Source organism: Salvelinus fontinalis, chromosome 10, assembly GCF_029448725.1.
Source record: "Salvelinus fontinalis isolate EN_2023a chromosome 10, ASM2944872v1, whole genome shotgun sequence".
In the NCBI taxonomy this organism is placed as follows: domain Eukaryota; kingdom Metazoa; phylum Chordata; class Actinopteri; order Salmoniformes; family Salmonidae; genus Salvelinus; species Salvelinus fontinalis.
In genome coordinates this window covers 41,435,055-41,456,475 of record NC_074674.1, presented here as the reverse complement: position 1 = coordinate 41,456,475, position 21,421 = coordinate 41,435,055, and the positions used below count along the sequence as shown (strand labels likewise).

At 48.1% G+C, this 21,421-nt stretch overlaps 1 protein-coding gene across 2 annotated transcripts in view; it reads right to left on the bottom strand.

The window, feature by feature from the left end:
• Positions 1-21,421, bottom strand: part of gbe1a (glucan (1,4-alpha-), branching enzyme 1a) — a 249,035-nt gene that overhangs the window by 120,378 nt on the left and 107,236 nt on the right. For both annotated transcript variants that reach the window (XM_055936819.1, XM_055936820.1), the window contains exon 7: positions 18,767-18,976. In XM_055936819.1, coding sequence (XP_055792794.1) covers positions 18,767-18,976 — 210 coding nt within the window. The remainder of the gene's footprint in view (positions 1-18,766; positions 18,977-21,421) is intronic.

Here is a 21,421-nt window from a genome sequence, read left to right as displayed (position 1 = left end):
TACGGGCTCCGGTATGAGAATATAATTGATACGGGCTCCGGTATGGGAATATAATTGATACGGGCTCCGGTATGGGAATATAATTGATACAGGCTCCGGTATGGGAATATAATTGATATGGGCTCCGGTATGAGAATATAATTGATACGGGCACCGGTATGGGAATATAATTGATATGGGCTCCGGTATGGGAATATAATTGATATGGGCTCCGGTATGGGAATATAATTGATATGGGCTACGGTATGGGAATATAATTGATACAGGCTCCGGTATGGGAATATAATTGATATGGGAATATAATTGATATGGGCTCCGGTATGCGAAAATAATTGATATGGGCTCCGGTATGAGAATATAATTGATACGGGCTCCGGTATGGGAATATAATTGATATGGGCTCCGGTATGGGAATATAATTGATACGGGCTCCGGTATGGGAATATAATTGATACGGGCTCCGGTATGGGAATATAATTGATATGGGCTCCGGTATGGGAATATAATTGATACGGGCTCCGGTATGGGAATATAATTGATACGGGCTCCGGTATGGGAATATAATTGATACGGGCTCCGGTATGGGAATATAATTGATACGGGCTCCGGTATGGGAATATAATTGATACGGGCTCCGGTATGGGAATATAATTGATACGGGCTCCGGTATGGGAATATAATTGATACGGGCTCCGGTATGGGAATATAATTGATATGGGCTCCGGTATGGGAATATAATTGATATGGGCTCCTGAATGGGAATATAATTGATACGGGCTCCGGTATGAGAATATAATTGATACGGGCTCCGGTATGGGCTCCGGTATGGGAATATAATTGATACGGGCCCCGGTATGGGAATATAATTGATACGGGCTCCGGTATGGGAATATAATTGATATGGGCTCCGGTATGGGAATATAATTGATATGGGCTCCGGTATGGGAATATAATTGATATGGGCTCCGGTATGGGAATATAATTGATATGGGCTCCGGTATGGGAATATAATTGATACGGGCTCCGGTATGGGCTCCGGTATGGGAATATAATTGACACGGGCTCCGGTATGGGAATATAATTGGTATGGGCTCCGGTATGGGAATATAATTGATATGGGCTCCGGTATGGGAATATAATTGATACGGGCTCCGGTATGGGCTCCGGTATGGGAATATAATTGACACGGGCTCCGGTATGGGAATATAATTGATACGGGCTCCGGGATGGGAATATAATTGATACAGGCACCGGTATGGGAATATAATTGATACGGGCTCCGGTATGGGAATATAATTGATACGGGCTCCGGTATGGGAATATAATTGATACGGGCTCCGGTAAGGGAATATAATTGATACGGGCTCCGGTATGGGCTCCGGTATGGGAATATAAATGATACGGGCTCCGGTATGGGCTCCGGTATGGGAATATAATTGATACGGGCTCCGGTATGGGAATATAATTGATACGGGCTCCGGTATGGGAATATAATTGATACAGGCTCCGGTATGGGAATATAATTGATATGGGCTCCGGTATGAGAATATAATTGATACGGGCTCCGGTATGGGAATATAATTGATACGGGCTCCGGTATGGGAATATAATTGACACGGGCTCCGGTATGGGCTCCGGTATGGGAATATAATTGATACGGGCTCCGGTATGGGAATATAATTGATACGGGCTCCGGTATGGGAATATAATTGATACGGGCTCCGGTATGGGAATATAATTGATACGGGCTCCGGTATGGGCTCCGGTATGGGAATATAATTGATACAGGCTCCGGTATGGGAATATAATTGATACGGGCTCCGGTATGGGAATATAATTGATACGGGCTCCGGTATGGGAATATAATTGATACGGGCTCCGGTATGGGCTCCGGTATGGGAATATAATTGATACAGGCTCCGGTATGGGAATATAATTGATACGGGCTCCGGTATGGGAATATAATTGATACGGGCTTCGGTATGGGAATATAATTGATACGGGCTCCGGTATGGGAATATAATTGATACAGGCTCCGGTATGGGAATATAATTGATACGGGCTCCGGTATGGGAATATAATTGATACGGGCTCCGGTATGGGAATATAATTGATACGGGCTCCGGTATGGGAATATAATTGATATGGGCTCCGGTATGGGAATATAATTGATATGGGCTCCTGAATGGGAATATAATTGATACGGGCTCCGGTATGAGAATATAATTGATACGGGCTCCGGTATGGGCTCCGGTATGGGAATATAATTGATACGGGCCCCGGTATGGGAATATAATTGATACGGGCTCCGGTATGGGAATATAATTGATATGGGCTCCGGTATGGGAATATAATTGATATGGGCTCCGGTATGGGAATATAATTGATATGGGCTCCGGTATGGGAATATAATTGATATGGGCTCCGGTATGGGAATATAATTGATACGGGCTCCGGTATGGGCTCCGGTATGGGAATATAATTGACACGGGCTCCGGTATGGGAATATAATTGATACGGGCTCCGGGATGGGAATATAATTGATACAGGCACCGGTATGGGAATATAATTGATACGGGCTCCGGTATGGGAATATAATTGATACGGGCTCCGGTATGGGAATATAATTGATACGGGCTCCGGTATGGGAATATAATTGATACGGGCTCCGGTATGGGCTCCGGTATGGGAATATAAATGATACGGGCTCCGGTATGGGCTCCGGTATGGGAATATAATTGATACGGGCTCCGGTATGGGAATATAATTGATACGGGCTCCGGTATGGGAATATAATTGATACAGGCTCCGGTATGGGAATATAATTGATATGGGCTCCGGTATGAGAATATAATTGATACGGGCTCCGGTATGGGAATATAATTGATACGGGCTCCGGTATGGGAATATAATTGACACGGGCTCCGGTATGGGCTCCGGTATGGGAATATAATTGATACGGGCTCCGGTATGGGAATATAATTGATACGGGCTCCGGTATGGGAATATAATTGATACGGGCTCCGGTATGGGAATATAATTGATACGGGCTCCGGTATGGGCTCCGGTATGGGAATATAATTGATACAGGCTCCGGTATGGGAATATAATTGATACGGGCTCCGGTATGGGAATATAATTGATACGGGCTCCGGTATGGGAATATAATTGATACGGGCTCCGGTATGGGCTCCGGTATGGGAATATAATTGATACGGGCTCCGGTATGGGAATATAATTGATACGGGCTCCGGTATGGGAATATAATTGATACGGGCTCCGGTATGGGAATATAATTGATACGGGCTCCGGTATGGGAATATAATTGATACAGGCTCCGGTATGGGAATATAATTGATACGGGCTCCGGTATGGGAATATAATTGATACGGGCTCCGGTATGGGAATATAATTGATACGGGCTCCGGTATGGGAATATAATTGATACGGGCTCCGGTATGGGAATATAATTGATACGGGCTCCGGTATGGGAATATAATTGATAGGGCTCCGGTATGGGCTCCGGTATGGGAATATAATTGATACGGGCTCCGGTATGGGAATATAATTGACACGGGCTCCGGTATGGGAATATAATTGATACGGGCTCCGGTATGGGAATATAATTGATACGGGCTCCGGTATGGGAATATAATTGATACGGGCTCCGGTATGGGAATATAATTGATACGGGCTCCGGTATGGGAATATAATTGATACGGGCTCCGGTATGGGAATATAATTGATACGGGCTCCGGTATGGGAATATAATTGATACGGGCTCCGGTATGGGAATATAATTGATACGAGGCTCCGGTATGGGAATATAATTGATATGGGCTCCGGTATGGGAATATAATTGATACGGGCTCCGGTATGGGAATATAATTGATACGGGCTCCGGTATGGGAATATAATTGATACGGGCTCCGGTATGGGAATATAATTGATACGGGCTCCGGTATGGGAATATAATTGATACGGGCTCCGGTATGGGAATATAATTGATACAGGCTCCGGTATGGGAATATAATTGATACGGGCTCCGGTATGGGCTCCGGTATGGGAATATAATTGATACGGGCTCCGGTATGGGCTCCGGTATGGGAATATAATTGATACGGGCTCCGGTATGGGCTCCGGTATGGGAATATAATTGATACAGGCTCCGGTATGGGAATATAATTGATACGGGCTCCGGTATGGGCTCCGGTATGGGAATATAATTGATACAGGCTCCGGTATGGGAATATAATTGATACGGGCTCCGGTATGGGCTCCGGTATGGGAATATAATTGATACGGGCTCCGGTATGGGCTCCGGTATGGGAATATAATTGATACGGGCTCCGGTATGGGAATATAATTGATACGGGCTCCGGTATGGGAATATAATTGATACGGGCTCCGGTATGGGAATATAATTGATACGGGCTCCGGTATGGGAATATAATTGATACAGGCTCCGGTATGGGAATATAATTGATATGGGCTCCGGTATGGACTCCGGTATGAGAATATAATTGATACGGGCACCGGTATGGGAATATAATTGATATGGGCTCCGGTATGGGAATATAATTGATATGGGCTCCGGTATGGGAATATAATTGATATGGGCTCCGGTATGGGAATATAATTGATATGGGCTCCGGTATGGGAAAATAATTGATATGGGCTCCGGTATGGGAATATAATTGATACAGGCTCCGGTATGGGAATATAATTGATATGGGCTCCGGTATGGGAAAATAATTGATATGGGCTCCGGTATGGGCTCCGGTATGAGAATATAATTGATACGGGCTCCGGTATGGGAATATAATTGATATGGGCTCCGGTATGGGAATATAATTGATATGGGCTCCGGTATGGGAATATAATTGATACGGGCTCCGGTATGGGAATATAATTGATACGGGCTCCGGTATGGGAATATAATTGATAAGGGCTCCGGTATGGGAATATAATTGATACGGGCTCCGGTATGAGAATATAATTGATTCGGGCTCCGGTATGGGCTCCGGTATGGGAATATAATTGATACGGGCTCCGGTATGGGAATATAATTGATATGGGCTCCGGTATGGGAATATAATTGATATGGGCTCCGGTATGGGAATATAATTGATATGGGCTCCGGTATGGGAATATAATTGATACGGGCTCCGGTATGGGAATATAATTGATACGGGCTCCGGGATGGGAATATAATTGATATGGGCTCCGGTATGGGCTCCGGTATGGGAATATAATTGATACGGGCTCCGGTATGGGAATATAATTGACACGGGCTCCGGTATGGGAATATAATTGATACGGGCTCCGGTATGGGAATATAATTGATACGGGCTCCGGTATGGGAATATAATTGATACGGGCTCCGGTATGGGAATATAATTGATACCGGCTCCGGTATGGGAATATAATTGATACAGGCTCCGGTATGGGAATATAATTGATACGGGCTCCGGTATGGGAATATAATTGATACAGGCTCCGGTATGGGAATATAATTGATACGGGCTCCGGTATGGGAATATAATTGATACGGGCTCCGGTATGGGAATATAATTGATACGGGCTCCGGTATGGGAATATAATTGATACGGGCTCCGGTATGGGAATATAATTGATACGGGCTCCGGTATGGGAATATAATTGATACGGGCTCCGGTATGGGAATATAATTGATACAGGCTCCGGTATGGGAATATAATTGATACAGGCTCCGTAATGGGAATATAATTGATACGGGCTCCGGTATGGGCTCCGGTATGGGAATATAATTGATACGGGCTCCGGTATGGGCTCCGGTATGGGAATATAATTGATACGGGCTCCGGTATGGGCTCCGGTATGGGAATATAATTGATACGGGCTCCGGTATGGGAATATAATTGATACGGGCTCCGGTATGGGCTCCGGTATGGGAATATAATTGATACAGGCTCCGGTATGGGAATATAATTGATACGGGCTCCGGTATGGGCTCCGGTATGGGAATATAATTGATACGGGCTCCGGTATGGGCTCCGGTATGGGAATATAATTGATACGGGCTCCGGTATGGGAATATAATTGATACGGGCTCCGGTATGGGAATATAATTGATACGGGCTCCGGTATGGGAATATAATCGATACGGGCTCCGGTATGGGAATATAATTGATACAGGCTCCGGTATGGGAATATAATTGATATGGGCTCCGGTATGGACTCCGGTATGAGAATATAATTGATACGGGCACCGGTATGGGAATATAATTGATATGGGCTCCGGTATGGGAATATAATTGATATGGGCTCCGGTATGGGAATATAATTGATATGGGCTCCGGTATGGGAATATAATTGATATGGGCTCCGGTATGGGAAAATAATTGATATGGGCTCCGGTATGGGAATATAATTGATACAGGCTCCGGTATGGGAATATAATTGATATGGGCTCCGGTATGGGAAAATAATTGATATGGGCTCCGGTATGGGCTCCGGTATGAGAATATAATTGATACGGGCTCCGGTATGGGAATATAATTGATATGGGCTCCGGTATGGGAATATAATTGATATGGGCTCCGGTATGGGAATATAATTGATACGGGCTCCGGTATGGGAATATTATTGATACGGGCTCCGGTATGGGAATATAATTGATAAGGGCTCCGGTATGGGAATATAATTGATACGGGCTCCGGTATGAGAATATAATTGATTCGGGCTCCGGTATGGGCTCCGGTATGGGAATATATTTGATACGGGCTCCGGTATGGGAATATAATTGATATGGGCTCCGGTATGGAAATATAATTGATATGGGCTCCGGTATGGGAATATAATTGATATGGGCTCCGGTATGGGAATATAATTGATACGGGCTCCGGTATGGGCTCCGGTATGGGAATATAATTGACACGGGCTCCGGTATGGGAATATAATCGATACGGGCTCCGGTATGGGAATATAATTGATACAGGCTCCGGTATGGGAATATAATTGATATGGGCTCCGGTATGGACTCCGGTATGAGAATATAATTGATACGGGCACCGGTATGGGAATATAATTGATATGGGCTCCGGTATGGGAATATAATTGATATGGGCTCCGGTATGGGAATATAATTGATATGGGCTCCGGTATGGGAATATAATTGATATGGGCTCCGGTATGGGAAAATAATTGATATGGGCTCCGGTATGGGAATATAATTGATACAGGCTCCGGTATGGGAATATAATTGATATGGGCTCCGGTATGGGAAAATAATTGATATGGGCTCCGGTATGGGCTCCGGTATGAGAATATAATTGATACGGGCTCCGGTATGGGAATATAATTGATATGGGCTCCGGTATGGGAATATAATTGATATGGGCTCCGGAATGGGAATATAATTGATACGGGCTCCGGTATGGGAATATTATTGATACGGGCTCCGGTATGGGAATATAATTGATAAGGGCTCCGGTATGGGAATATAATTGATACGGGCTCCGGTATGAGAATATAATTGATTCGGGCTCCGGTATGGGCTCCGGTATGGGAATATATTTGATACGGGCTCCGGTATGGGAATATAATTGATATGGGCTCCGGTATGGAAATATAATTGATATGGGCTCCGGTATGGGAATATAATTGATATGGGCTCCGGTATGGGAATATAATTGATACGGGCTCCGGTATGGGCTCCGGTATGGGAATATAATTGACACGGGCTCCGGTATGGGAATATAATTGGTATGGGCTCCGGTATGGGAATATAATTGATATGGGCTCCGGTATGGGAATATAATTGATACGGGCTCCGGTATGGGCTCCGGTATGGGAATATAATTGACACGGGCTCCGGTATGGGAATATAATTGATACGGGCTCCGGGATGGGAATATAATTGATACAGGCTCCGGTATGGGAATATAATTGATACGGGCTCCGGTATGGGAATATAATTGATACGGGCTCCGGTATGGGAATATAATTGATATGGGCTCCGGTATGGGAATATAATTGACACGGGCTCCGGTATGGGCTCCGGTATGGGAATATAATTGATACGGGCTCCGGTATGGGAATATAATTGATACGGGCTCCGGTATGGGCTCCGGTATGGGAATATAATTGATACAGGCTCCGGTATGGGAATATAATTGATACGGGCTCCGGTATGGGAATATAATTGATACGGGCTCCGGTATGGGAATATAATTGATACGGGCTCCGGTATGGGCTCCGGTATGGGAATATAATTGATACAGGCTCCGGTATGGGAATATAATTGATACAGGCTCCGGTATGGGAATATAATTGATACGGGCTCCGGTATGGGAATATAATTGATACGGGCTCCGGTATGGGAATATAATTGATACGGGCTCCGGTATGGGAATATAATTGATACGGGCTCCGGTATGGGAATATAATTGATACGGGCTCCGGTATGGGAATATAATTGATACGGGCTCCGGTATGGGAATATAATTGATACGGGCTCCGGTATGGGCTCCGGTATGGGAATATAATTGATATGGGCTCCGGCATGGGAATATAATTGATATGGGCTCCGGTATGGGAATATAATTGATATGGGCTCCGGTATGGGAATATAATTGATACGGGCTCCGGTATGGGAATATAATTGATACAGGCTCCGGTATGGGAATATAATTGATACGGGCTCCGGTATGGGAATATAATTGATACGGGCTCCGGTATGGGAATATAATTGATACGGGCTCCGGTATGGGCTCCGGTATGGGAATATAATTGATATGGGCTCCGGCATGGGAATATAATTGATATGGGCTCCGGTATGGGAATATAATTGATACGGGCTCCGGTATGAGAATATAATTGATACGGGCTCCGGTATGGGCTCCGGTATGGGAATATAATTGATACGGGCCCCGGTATGGGAATATAATTGATACGGGCACCGGTATGGGAATATAATTGATACGGGCTCCGGTATGGGAATATAATTGATATGGGCTCCGGTATGGGAATATAATTGATACGGGCTCCGGTATGGGAATATAATTGATACGGGCTCCGGTATGGGCTCCGGTATGGGAATATAATTGACACGTGCTCCGGTATGGGAATATAATTGGTATGGGCTCCGGTATGGGAATATAATTGATATGGGCTCCGGTATGGGAATATAATTGATACGGGCTCCGGTATGGGCTCCGGTATGGGAATATAATTGACACGGGCTCCGGTATGGGAATATAATTGATACGGGCTCCGGGATGGGAATACAATTGATACAGGCTCCGGTATGGGAATATAATTGATACGGGCTCCGGTATGGGAATATAATTGATACGGGCTCCGGTATGGGAATATAATTGATACGGGCTCCGGTATGGGAATATAATTGACACGGGCTCCGGTATGGGCTCCGGTATGGGAATATAATTGATACGGGCTCCGGTATGGGAATATAATTGATACGGGCTCCGGTATGGGAATATAATTGATACGGGCTCCGGTATGGGAATATAATTGATACGGGCTCCGGTATGGGCTCCGGTATGGGAATATAATTGATACAGGCTCCGGTATGGGAATATAATTGATACGGGCTCCGGTATGGGAATATAATTGATACGGGCTCCGGTATGGGAATATAATTGATACGGGCTCCGGTATGGGAATATAATTGATACGGGCTCCGGTATGGGAATATAATTGATACGGGCTCCGGTATGGGAATATAATTGATACGGGCTCCGGTATGGGAATATAATTGATACGGGCTCCGGTATGGGCTCCGGTATGGGAATATAATTGATATGGGCTCCGGCATGGGAAAAATAATTGATATGGGCTCCGGTGTGGGAATATAATTGATATGGGCTCCGGTATGGGAATATAATTGATACGGGCTCCGGTATGGGAATATAATCGATACAGGCTCCGGTATGGGAATATAATTGATATGGGCTCCGGTATGGGAATATAATTGATACGGGCTCCGGTATGGGAATATAATTGATACGGGCTCCGGTATGAGAATATAATTGATACGGGCTCCGGTATGAGAATATAATTGATACGGGCTCCGGTATGGGCTCCGGTATGGGAATATAATTGATACGGGCCCCGGTATGGGAATATAATTGATACGGGCTCCGGTATGGGAATATAATTGATATGGGCTCCGGTATGGGAATATAATTGATATGGGCTCCGGTATGGGAATATAATTGATACGGGCTCCGGTATGGGCTCCGGTATGGGAATATAATTGACACGGGCTCCGGTATGGGAATATAATTGGTATGGGCTCCGGTATGGGAATATAATTGATATGGGCTCCGGTATGGGAATATAATTGATACGGGCTCCGGTATGGGAATATAATTGATACGGGCTCCGGTATGAGAATATAATTGATACGGGCTCCGGTATGAGAATATAATTGATACGGGCTCCGGTATGGGCTCCGGTATGGGAATATAATTGATACGGGCCCCGGTATGGGAATATAATTGATACGGGCTCCGGTATGGGAATATAATTGATATGGGCTCCGGTATGGGAATATAATTGATATGGGCTCCGGTATGGGAATATAATTGATACGGGCTCCGGTATGGGCTCCGGTATGGGAATATAATTGACACGGGCTCCGGTATGGGAATATAATTGGTATGGGCTCCGGTATGGGAATATAATTGATATGGGCTCCGGTATGGGAATATAATTGATACGGGCTCCGTATGGGCTCCGGTATGGGAATATAATTGATACAGGCTCCGGTATGGGAATATAATTGATACGGGCTCCGGTATGGGAATATAATTGATACGGGCTCCGGTATGGGAATATAATTGATACGGGCTCCGGTATGGGCTCCGGTATGGGAATATAATTGATACAGGCTCCGGTATGGGAATATAATTGATACGGGCTCCGGTATGGGAATATAATTGATACGGGCTCCGGTATGGGAATATAATTGATACGGGCTCCGGTATGGGAATATAATTGATACGGGCTCCGGTATGGGAATATAATTGATACGGGCTCCGGTATGGGAATATAATTGATACGGGCTCCGGTATGGGAATATAATTGATACGGGCTCCGGTATGGGCTCCGGTATGGGAATATAATTGATATGGGCTCCGGCATGGGAAAAATAATTGATATGGGCTCCGGTGTGGGAATATAATTGATATGGGCTCCGGTATGGGAATATAATTGATACGGGCTCCGGTATGGGAATATAATCGATACAGGCTCCGGTATGGGAATATAATTGATATGGGCTCCGGTATGGGAATATAATTGATACGGGCTCCGGTATGAGAATATAATTGATACGGGCTCCGGTATGGGCTCCGGTATGGGAATATAATTGATACGGGCCCCGGTATGGGAATATAATTGATACGGGCTCCGGTATGGGAATATAATTGATATGGGCTCCGGTATGGGAATATAATTGATATGGGCTCCGGTATGGGAATATAATTGATATGGGCTCCGGTATGGGAATATAATTGATACGGGCTCCGGTATGGGCTCCGGTATGGGAATATAATTGACACGGGCTCCGGTATGGGAATATAATTGGTATGGGCTCCGGTATGGGAATATAATTGATATGGGCTCCGGTATGGGAATATAATTGATACGGGCTCCGGTATGGGCTCCGGTATGGGAATATAATTGACACGGGCTCCGGTATGGGAATATAATTGATACGGGCTCCGGGATGGGAATATAATTGATACAGGCTCCGGTATGGGAATATAATTGATACGGGCTCCGGTATGGGAATATAATTGATACGGGCTCCGGTATGGGAATATAATTGATACGGGCTCCGGTATGGGAATATAATTGATACGGGCTCCGGTATGGGAATATAATTGACACGGGCTCCGGTATGGGCTCCGGTATGGGAATATAATTGATACGGGCTCCGGTATGGGAATATAATTGATACGGGCTCCGGTATGGGAATATAATTGATACGGGCTCCGGTATGGGAATATAATTGATACGGGCTCCGGTATGGGCTCCGGTATGGGAATATAATTGATACAGGCTCCGGTATGGGAATATAATTGATACGGGCTCCGGTATGGGAATATAATTGATACGGGCTCCGGTATGGGAATATAATTGATACGGGCTCCGGTATGGGAATATAATTGATACGGGCTCCGGTATGGGAATATAATTGATACGGGCTCCGGTATGGGAATATAATTGACACGGGCTCCGGTATGGGCTCCGGTATGGGAATATAATTGATACGGGCTCCGGTATGGGAATATAATTGATACGGGCTCCGGTATGGGAATATAATTGATACGGGCTCCGGTATGGGAATATAATTGATACGGGCTCCGGTATGGGAATATAATTGATACGGGCTCCGGTATGGGAATATAATTGATACGGGCTCCGGTATGGGCTCCGGTATGGGAATATAATTGATACGGGCTCCGGTATGGGAATATAATTGATACAGGCTCCGGTATGGGAATATAATTGATACAGGCTCCGGTATGGGAATATAATTGATACGGGCTCCGGTATGGGAATATAATTGATACGGGCTCCGGTATGGGAATATAATTGATACGGGCTCCGGTATGGGAATATAATTGATACGGGCTCCGGTATGGGCTCCGGTATGGGAATATAATTGATATGGGCTCCGGCATGGGAATATAATTGATATGGGCTCCGGTATGGGAATATAATTGATATGGGCTCCGGTATGGGAATATAATTGATACGGGCTCCGGTATGGGAATATAATCGATACAGGCTCCGGTATGGGAATATAATTGATATGGGCTCCGGTATGGGAATATAATTGATACGGGCTCCGGTATGAGAATATAATTGATACGGGCTCCGGTATGGGCTCCGGTATGGGAATATAATTGATACGGGCCCCGGTATGGGAATATAATTGATACGGGCTCCGGTATGGGAATATAATTGATATGGGCTCCGGTATGGGAATATAATTGATATGGGCTCCGGTATGGGAATATAATTGATATGGGCTCCGGTATGGGAATATAATTGATACGGGCTCCGGTATGGGCTCCGGTATGGGAATATAATTGACACGGGCTCCGGTATGGGAATATAATTGGTATGGGCTCCGGTATGGGAATATAATTGATATGGGCTCCGGTATGGGAATATTATTGATACGGGCTCCGGTATGGGCTCCGGTATGGGAATATAATTGACACGGGCTCCGGTATGGGAATATAATTGATACGGGCTCCGGGATGGGAATATAATTGATACAGGCTCAGGTATGGGAATATAATTGATACGGGCTCCGGTATGGGAATATAATTGATACGGGCTCCGGTATGGGAATATAAATGATACGGGCTCCGGTATGGGAATATAATTGACACGGGCTCCGGTATGGGCTCCGGTATGGGAATATAATTGATACGGGCTCCGGTATGGGAATATAATTGATACGGGCTCCGGTATGGGAATATAATTGATACGGGCTCCGGTATGGGAATATAATTGATACGGGCTCCGGTATGGGCTCCGGTATGGGAATATAATTGATACAGGCTCCGGTATGGGAATATAATTGATACGGGCTCCGGTATGGGAATATAATTGATACGGGCTCCGGTATGGGAATATAATTGATACGGGCTCCGGTATGGGAATATAATTGATACGGGCTCCGGTATGGGAATATAATTGATACGGGCTCCGGTATGGGAATATAATTGACACGGGCTCCGGTATGGGCTCCGGTATGGGAATATAATTGATACGGGCTCCGGTATGGGAATATAATTGATACGGGCTCCGGTATGGGAATATAATTGATACGGGCTCCGGTATGGGAATATAATTGATACGGGCTCCGGTATGGGCTCCGGTATGGGAATATAATTGATACAGGCTCCGGTATGGGAATATAATTGATACGGGCTCCGGTATGGGAATATAATTGATACGGGCTCCGGTATGGGAATATAATTGATACGGGCTCCGGTATGGGAATATAATTGATACGGGCTCCGGTATGGGAATATAATTGATACGGGCTCCGGTATGGGAATATAATTGATACGGGCTCCGGTATGGGCTCCGGTATGGGAATATAATTGATACAGGCTCCGGTATGGGAATATAATTGATACGGGCTCCGGTATGGGAATATAATTGATACGGGCTCCGGTATGGGAATATAATTGATACGGGCTCCGGTATGGGCTCCGGTATGGGAATATAATTGATACAGGCTCCGGTATGGGAATATAATTGATACGGGCTCCGGTATGGGAATATAATTGATACGGGCTCCGGTATGGGAATATAATTGATACGGGCTCTGGTATGGGAATATAATTGATACGGGCTCCGGTATGGGAATATAATTGATACGGGCTCCGGTATGGGAATATAATTGATACGGGCTCCGGTATGGGCTCCGGTATGGGAATATAAATGATACGGGCTCCGGTATGGGCTCCGGTATGGGAATATAATTGATACGGGCTCCGGTATGGGAATATAATTGATACGGGCTCCGGTATGGGAATATAATTGATACAGGCTCCGGTATGGGAATATAATTGATATGGGCTCCGGTATGGGAATATAATTGATACGGGCTCCGGTATGGGAATATAATTGATACGGGCTCCGGTATGGGAATATAATTGATACGGGCTCCGGTATGGGAATATAATTGATACGGGCTCCGGTATGGGAATATAATTGATATGGGCTCCGGTATGGGCTCCGGTATGGGAATATAATTGATACGGGCTCCGGTATGGGAATATAATTGACACGGGCTCCGGTATGGGAATATAATTGATACGGGCTCCGGTATGGGAATATAATTGATACCGGCTCCGGTATGGGAATATAATTGATACAGGCTCCGGTATGGGAATATAATTGATACAGGCTCCGGTATGGGAATATAATTGATACGGGCTCCGGTATGGGAATATAATTGATACAGGCTCCGGTATGGGAATATAATTGATACAGGCTCCGGTATGGGAATATAATTGATATGGGCTCCGGTATGGGAATATAATTGATACGGGCTCCGGTATGGGAATATAATTGATACAGGCTCCGGTATGGGAATATAATTGATACGGGCTGCGGTATGGGAATATAATTGATACAGGCTCCGGTATGGGAATATAATTGATACAGGCTCCGTAATGGGAATATAATTGATACGGGCTCAGGTATGGGCTCCGGTATGGGAATATAATTGATACGGGCTCCGGTATGGGCGCCGGTATGGGAATATAATTGATACGGGCTCCGGTATGGGCTCCGGTATGGGAATATAATTGATACAGGCTCCGGTATGGGAATATAATTGATACGGGCTCCGGTATGGGCTCCGGTATGGGAATATAATTGATACAGGCTCCGGTATGGGAATATAATTGATACGGACTCCGGTATGGGCTCCGGTATGGGAATATAATTGATACGGGCTCCGGTATGGGCTCCGGTATGGGAATATAATTGATACGGGCTCCGGTATGGGAATATAATTGATACGGGCTCCGGTATGGGAATATAATTGATACGGGCTCCGGTATGGGAATATAATCGATACGGGCTCCGGTATGGGAATATAATCGATACGGGCTCCGGTATGGGAATATAATCGATACGGGCTCCGGTATGGGAATATAATTGATACGGGCTCCGGTATGGGAATATAATTGATACGGGCTCCGGTATGGGAATATAATTGATACGGGCTCCGGTATGGGAATATAATTGATACGGGCTCCGGTATGGGAATATAATTGATACGGGCTCCGGTATGGGAATATAATCGATACGGGCTCCGGTATGGGAATATAATCGATACGGGCTCCGGTATGGGAATATAATCGATACGGGCTCCGGTATGGGAATATAATTGATATGGGCTCCGGTATGGGAATATAATTGATATGGGCTCCGGTATGGGAATATAATTGATACGGGCTCCGGTATGGGAATATAATTGATACGGGCTCCGGTATGGGAATATAATTGATATGGGCTCCGGTATGGGAATATAATTGATACGGGCTCCGGTATGGGAATATAATTGATACGGGCTCCGGTATGGGAATATAATTGATATGGGCTGCGGTATGGGAATATAATTGATACGGGCTCCGGTATGGGAATATAATTGATACGGCCTCCGGTATGGGCTCCGGTATGGGAATATAATTGATACGGGCCCCGGTATGGGAATATAATTGATATGGGCCCCGGTATGGGAATATAATTGATATGGGCCCCGGTATGGGAATATAATTGATACGGGCCCCGGTATGGGAATATAATCGATACGGGCTCCGGTATGGGCTCCGGTATGGGAATATAATTGATACGGCCTCCGGTATGGGCTCCGGTATGGGAATATAATTGATATGGGCTCCGGTATGGGAATATAATTGATACGGGCTCCGGTATGGGAATATAATTGATACGGGCCCCGGTATGGGAATATAATTGATACGGGCTCCGGTATGGGAATATAATTGATACAGGCTCCGGTATGGGAATATAATTGATACGGGCTCCGGTATGGGAATATAATTGATACGGGCTCCGGTATGGGAATATAATTGATACGGGCTCCGGTATGGGCTCCGGTATGGGAATATAATTGATACAGGCTCCGGTATGAGAATATAATCGATACGGGCTCCGGTATGGGCTCCGGTATGAGAATATAATTGATACGGGCTCCGGTATGGGCTCCGGTATGGGAATATAATTGATATGGGCTCCGGTATGGGAATATAATTGATACGGGCTCCGGTATGGGAATATAATTGATACGGGCCCCGGTATGGGAATATAATTGATACGGGCCCCGGTATGGGAATATAATTGATATGGGCCCCGGTATGGGAATATAATTGATATGGGCCCCGGTATGGGAATATAATTGATACGGGCCCCGGTATGGGAATATAATCGATACGGGCTCCGGTATGGGCTCCGGTATGGGAATATAATTGATACGGCCTCCGGTATGGGCTCCGGTATGGGAATATAATTGATATGGGCTCCGGTATGGGAATATAATTGATACGGGCTCCGGTATGGGAATATAATTGATACGGGCCCCGGTATGGGAATATAATTTATACGGGCTCCGGTATGGGAATATAATTGATACAGGCTCCGGTATGGGAATATAATTGATACGGGCTCCGGTATGGGAATATAATTGATACGGGCTCCGGTATGGGAATATAATTGATACGGGCTCCGGTATGGGCTCCGGTATGGGAATATAATTGATACAGGCTCCGGTATGAGAATATAATCGATACGGGCTCCGGTATGGGCTCCGGTATGAGAATATAATTGATACGGGCTCCGGTATGGGCTCCGGTATGGGAATATAATTGATATGGGCTCCGGTATGGGAATATAATTGATACGGGCTCCGGTATGGGAATATAATTGATACGGGCTCCGGTGCATCAGACTTTCAGCTCTAACTTCGAAACGCTACAGGGCTCAACTCAGTTCCAGTGGCATCTGAATGATAAGACTCTACACTTGGTAGAAGCTAAATATGTATTACATTTTTTTAAACATAAAAAAACAACTGTTTAGTTATAGTGGTTGGCACTTCATAACTAGATTCTTAACAAAGTCCTAACATTTCTGATGGATCAAAACATTTTGGACCACTGGGGGGGTTAAAATGTGCCTGTGTTGGTGCCTTTAGGGTTAAATGAATGCCCGTCCAACACAAAGACACGGACTGGAGATCTATTTATAATGAATGACCGTCCAACACAAAGACACGGACTGGAGTTCTATTTATAATGAATGACCGTCCAACACAAAGACACGGGTTCTATTTATAATGAATGACCGTCCAACACAAAGACACGGACTGGAGTTCTATTTATAATGAATGACCGTCCAACACAAAGACACGGGTTCTATTTATAATGAATGACCGTCCAACACAAAGACACGGACTTGAGTTCTATTTATAATGAATGACCGTCCAACACAGAGACACGGACTGGAGTTCTATTTATAATGAATGACCGTCCAACACAAAGACACGGACTGGTGATCTATTTATAATGAATGACCGTCCAACACAAAGACACGGACTGGAGTTCTATTTATAATGAATGACCGTCCAACACAAAGACACGGACTGGTGATCTATTTATAATGAATGACCGTCCAACACAAAGACACGGACTGGAGTTCTATTTATAATGAATGACCGTCCAACACAAAGACACGGACTGGAGTTCTATTTATAATGAATGACCGTCCAACACAAAGACACGGACTGCAGTTCTATTTATAATGAATGACCGTCCAACACAAAGACACGGGTTCTATTTATAATGAATGACCGTCCAACACAAAGACACGGACTGGAGTTCTATTTATAATGAATGAACGTCCAACACAAAGACACGGACTGGAGTTCTATTTATAATGAATGACCGTCCAACACAAAGACACGGACTGGAGTTCTATTTATAATGAATGAACGTCCAACACAAAGACACGGACTGGAGTTCTATTTATAATGAATGACCGTCCAACACAAAGACACGGACTGGAGTTCTATTTATAATGAATGACCGTCCAACACGTCTTCGTAAGTTTGGGGCCACGGTCTGGGGTTGGAGCTGAGTTAGGACACACTTTGTGTTTGAGTGTGTGCGTGCGTGTTAAAGTGTGTACGTGCCCGTACCTCTGGTAGTTGAAGAGGCGTGAGCCCCACTGTGGATGTTGCCCTCTCGCTCCAGAGTGGAAGAAGCAGGAGTCTGTCCCGTCAAACTTATTCAGCCCATCGGCCGTGTTACTGGAGGCGTGGCTATGGACCACGTCCAATAGGACGGTGATCCCCAAAGAGTGGGCGGTGTCCACCAACCTCTTCAGGTCCTCAGGGGTGCCGAACCGACTGCAGAGAAGGAGGAGAGGGAGGCACAGACAGGGGACGGGGGACGGGGGACAGGGGACGGGGGGGACAGGGGACGGGGGACAGGGGACGGGAGACGGGGGACGTGGGACAGGGCTAAACATTATGAAAGAACATATTGTTTTGTAGAAAGCACGTTAAGATCATGGAGTCAGGAAGTCGTGTGTCGTGTGAGACAGGAAGTCGTGTGAGACAGGAAGTCGTGTGTCGTGTGAGACAGGAAGTCGTGTGAGACAGGAAGTCGTGTGTTGTGTGTACGGGACACGCACGGTACGAATAGTCCAATGAAATTCTTACTAGCAGGTTCCTTCTCCACAAAGAAACATTAAGAACTAATAGAAACTTACAGGAAATGGCAGTAGAATAGAATAAACCTTTTAGGAAGGAAAGAGAGACATATAACGTATATTTCAAATTCTCCAGTTCTATAGCTCTAGCATAAAGAACTCAGATGCACATCCCTGCTTTGACCAGGAAATCAATTCCCCTCCTACAGACAATACCCCTCCTACAGACAATTCTCCTCACGCTGCCGGACGGGGGGACTCACGCTGCCGAACAGGGGACTCACGCTGCCGGACGGGGGGACTCACGCTGCCGGACGGGGGGACTCACGCTGCCGGACGGGGGGACTCACGCTGCCGGACGGGGGGACTCAAGGGGGGACTCACGCTGCCGGGCGGGGGGACTCACGCTGCCGGGCGGGGGGACTCACGCTGCCGGGCGGGGGGACTCACGCTGCCGGGCGGGGGGACTCACGCTGCCGGGCGGGGGGACTCACGCTGCCGGGCGGGGGGACTCACGCTGCCGGGCGGGGGGACTCACGCTGCCGGGCGGGGGGACTCACGCTGCCGGGCGGGGGGACTCACGCTGCCGGGCGGGGGGACTCACGCTGCCGGGCGGGGGGACTCACGCTGCCGGGCGGGGGGACTCACGCTGCCGGGCGGGGGGACTCACGCTGCCGGGCGGGGGGACTCACGCTGCCGGGCGGGGGGACTCACGCTGCCGGGCGGGGGGACTCACGCTGCCGGGCGGGGGGACTCACGCTGCCGGGCGGGGGGACTCACGCTGCCGGGCGGGGGGACTCACGCTGCCGGGCGGGGGGACTCACGCTGCCGGGCGGGGGGACTCACGCTGCCGGGCGGGGGGACTCACGCTGCCGGGCGGGGGGACTCACGCTGCCGGGCGGGGGGACTCACGCTGCCGGGCGGGGGGACTCACGCTGCCGGGCGGGGGGACTCACGCTGCCGGGCGGGGGGACTCACGCTGCCGGGCGGGGGGACTCACGCTGCCGGACGGGGGGACTCACGCTGCCGGACGGGGGGACTCACGCTGCCGGACGGGGGGACTCACGCTGCCGGACGGGGGGACTCACGCTGCCGGACGGGGGGACTCACGCTGCCGGACGGGGGGACTCACGCTGCCGGACGGGGGGACTCACGCTGCCGGACGGGGGGACTCACGCTGCCGGACGGGGGGACTCACGCTGCCGGACGGGGGGACTCACGCTGCCGGACGGGGGGACTCACGCTGCCGGACGGGGGGACTCACGCTGCCGGACGGGGGGACTCACGCTGCCGGACGGGGGGACTCACGCTGCCGGACGGGGGGACTCACGCTGCCGGACGGGGGGACTCACGCTGCCGGACGGGGGGACTCACGCTGCCGGACAGGGGGACTCACGCTTAACCTCACACTGCTGTACCTCACGCTGCCGGACAGGGGGACTCACGCTGCCGGACAGGGGGACTCACGCTGCCGGACAGGGGGACTCACGCTGCCGGACAGGGGGACTCACGCTGCCGGACAGGGGGACTCACGCTGCCGGACAGGGGGACTCACGCTGCCGGACAGGGGGACTCACGCTGCCGGACAGGGGGACTCACGCTGCCGGACAGGGGGACTCACGCTGCCGGACAGGGGGACTCACGCTGCCGGACAGGGGGACTCACGCTGCCGGACAGGGGGACTCACGCTGCCGGACAGGGGGACTCACGCTGCCGGACAGGGGGACTCACGCTGCCGGACAGGGGGACTCACGCTGCCGGACAGGGGGACTCACGCTGCCGGACAGGGGGACTCACGCTGCCGGACAGGGGGACTCACGCTGCCGGACAGGGGGCTCACGCTGCCGTACAGGGGGCTCACGCTGCCGGACAGGGGGACTCACGCTGCCGGACAGGGGACTCACGCTGCCGGACAGGGGACTCACGCTGCTGTACCTCACGCTGCTGTACCTCACGCTGCCGGACAGGGGACTCACGCTGCCGGACAGGGGACTCGCGCCGCTGTACCTCACGCTGCCGTACGGGGGGACTCACGCTGCCGGACGGGGGGACTCACGCTGCCGGACGGGGGGACTCACGCTGCCGTACGGGGGGACTCACGCTGCCGTACGGGGGGACTCACGCTGCCGGACAGGGGGAC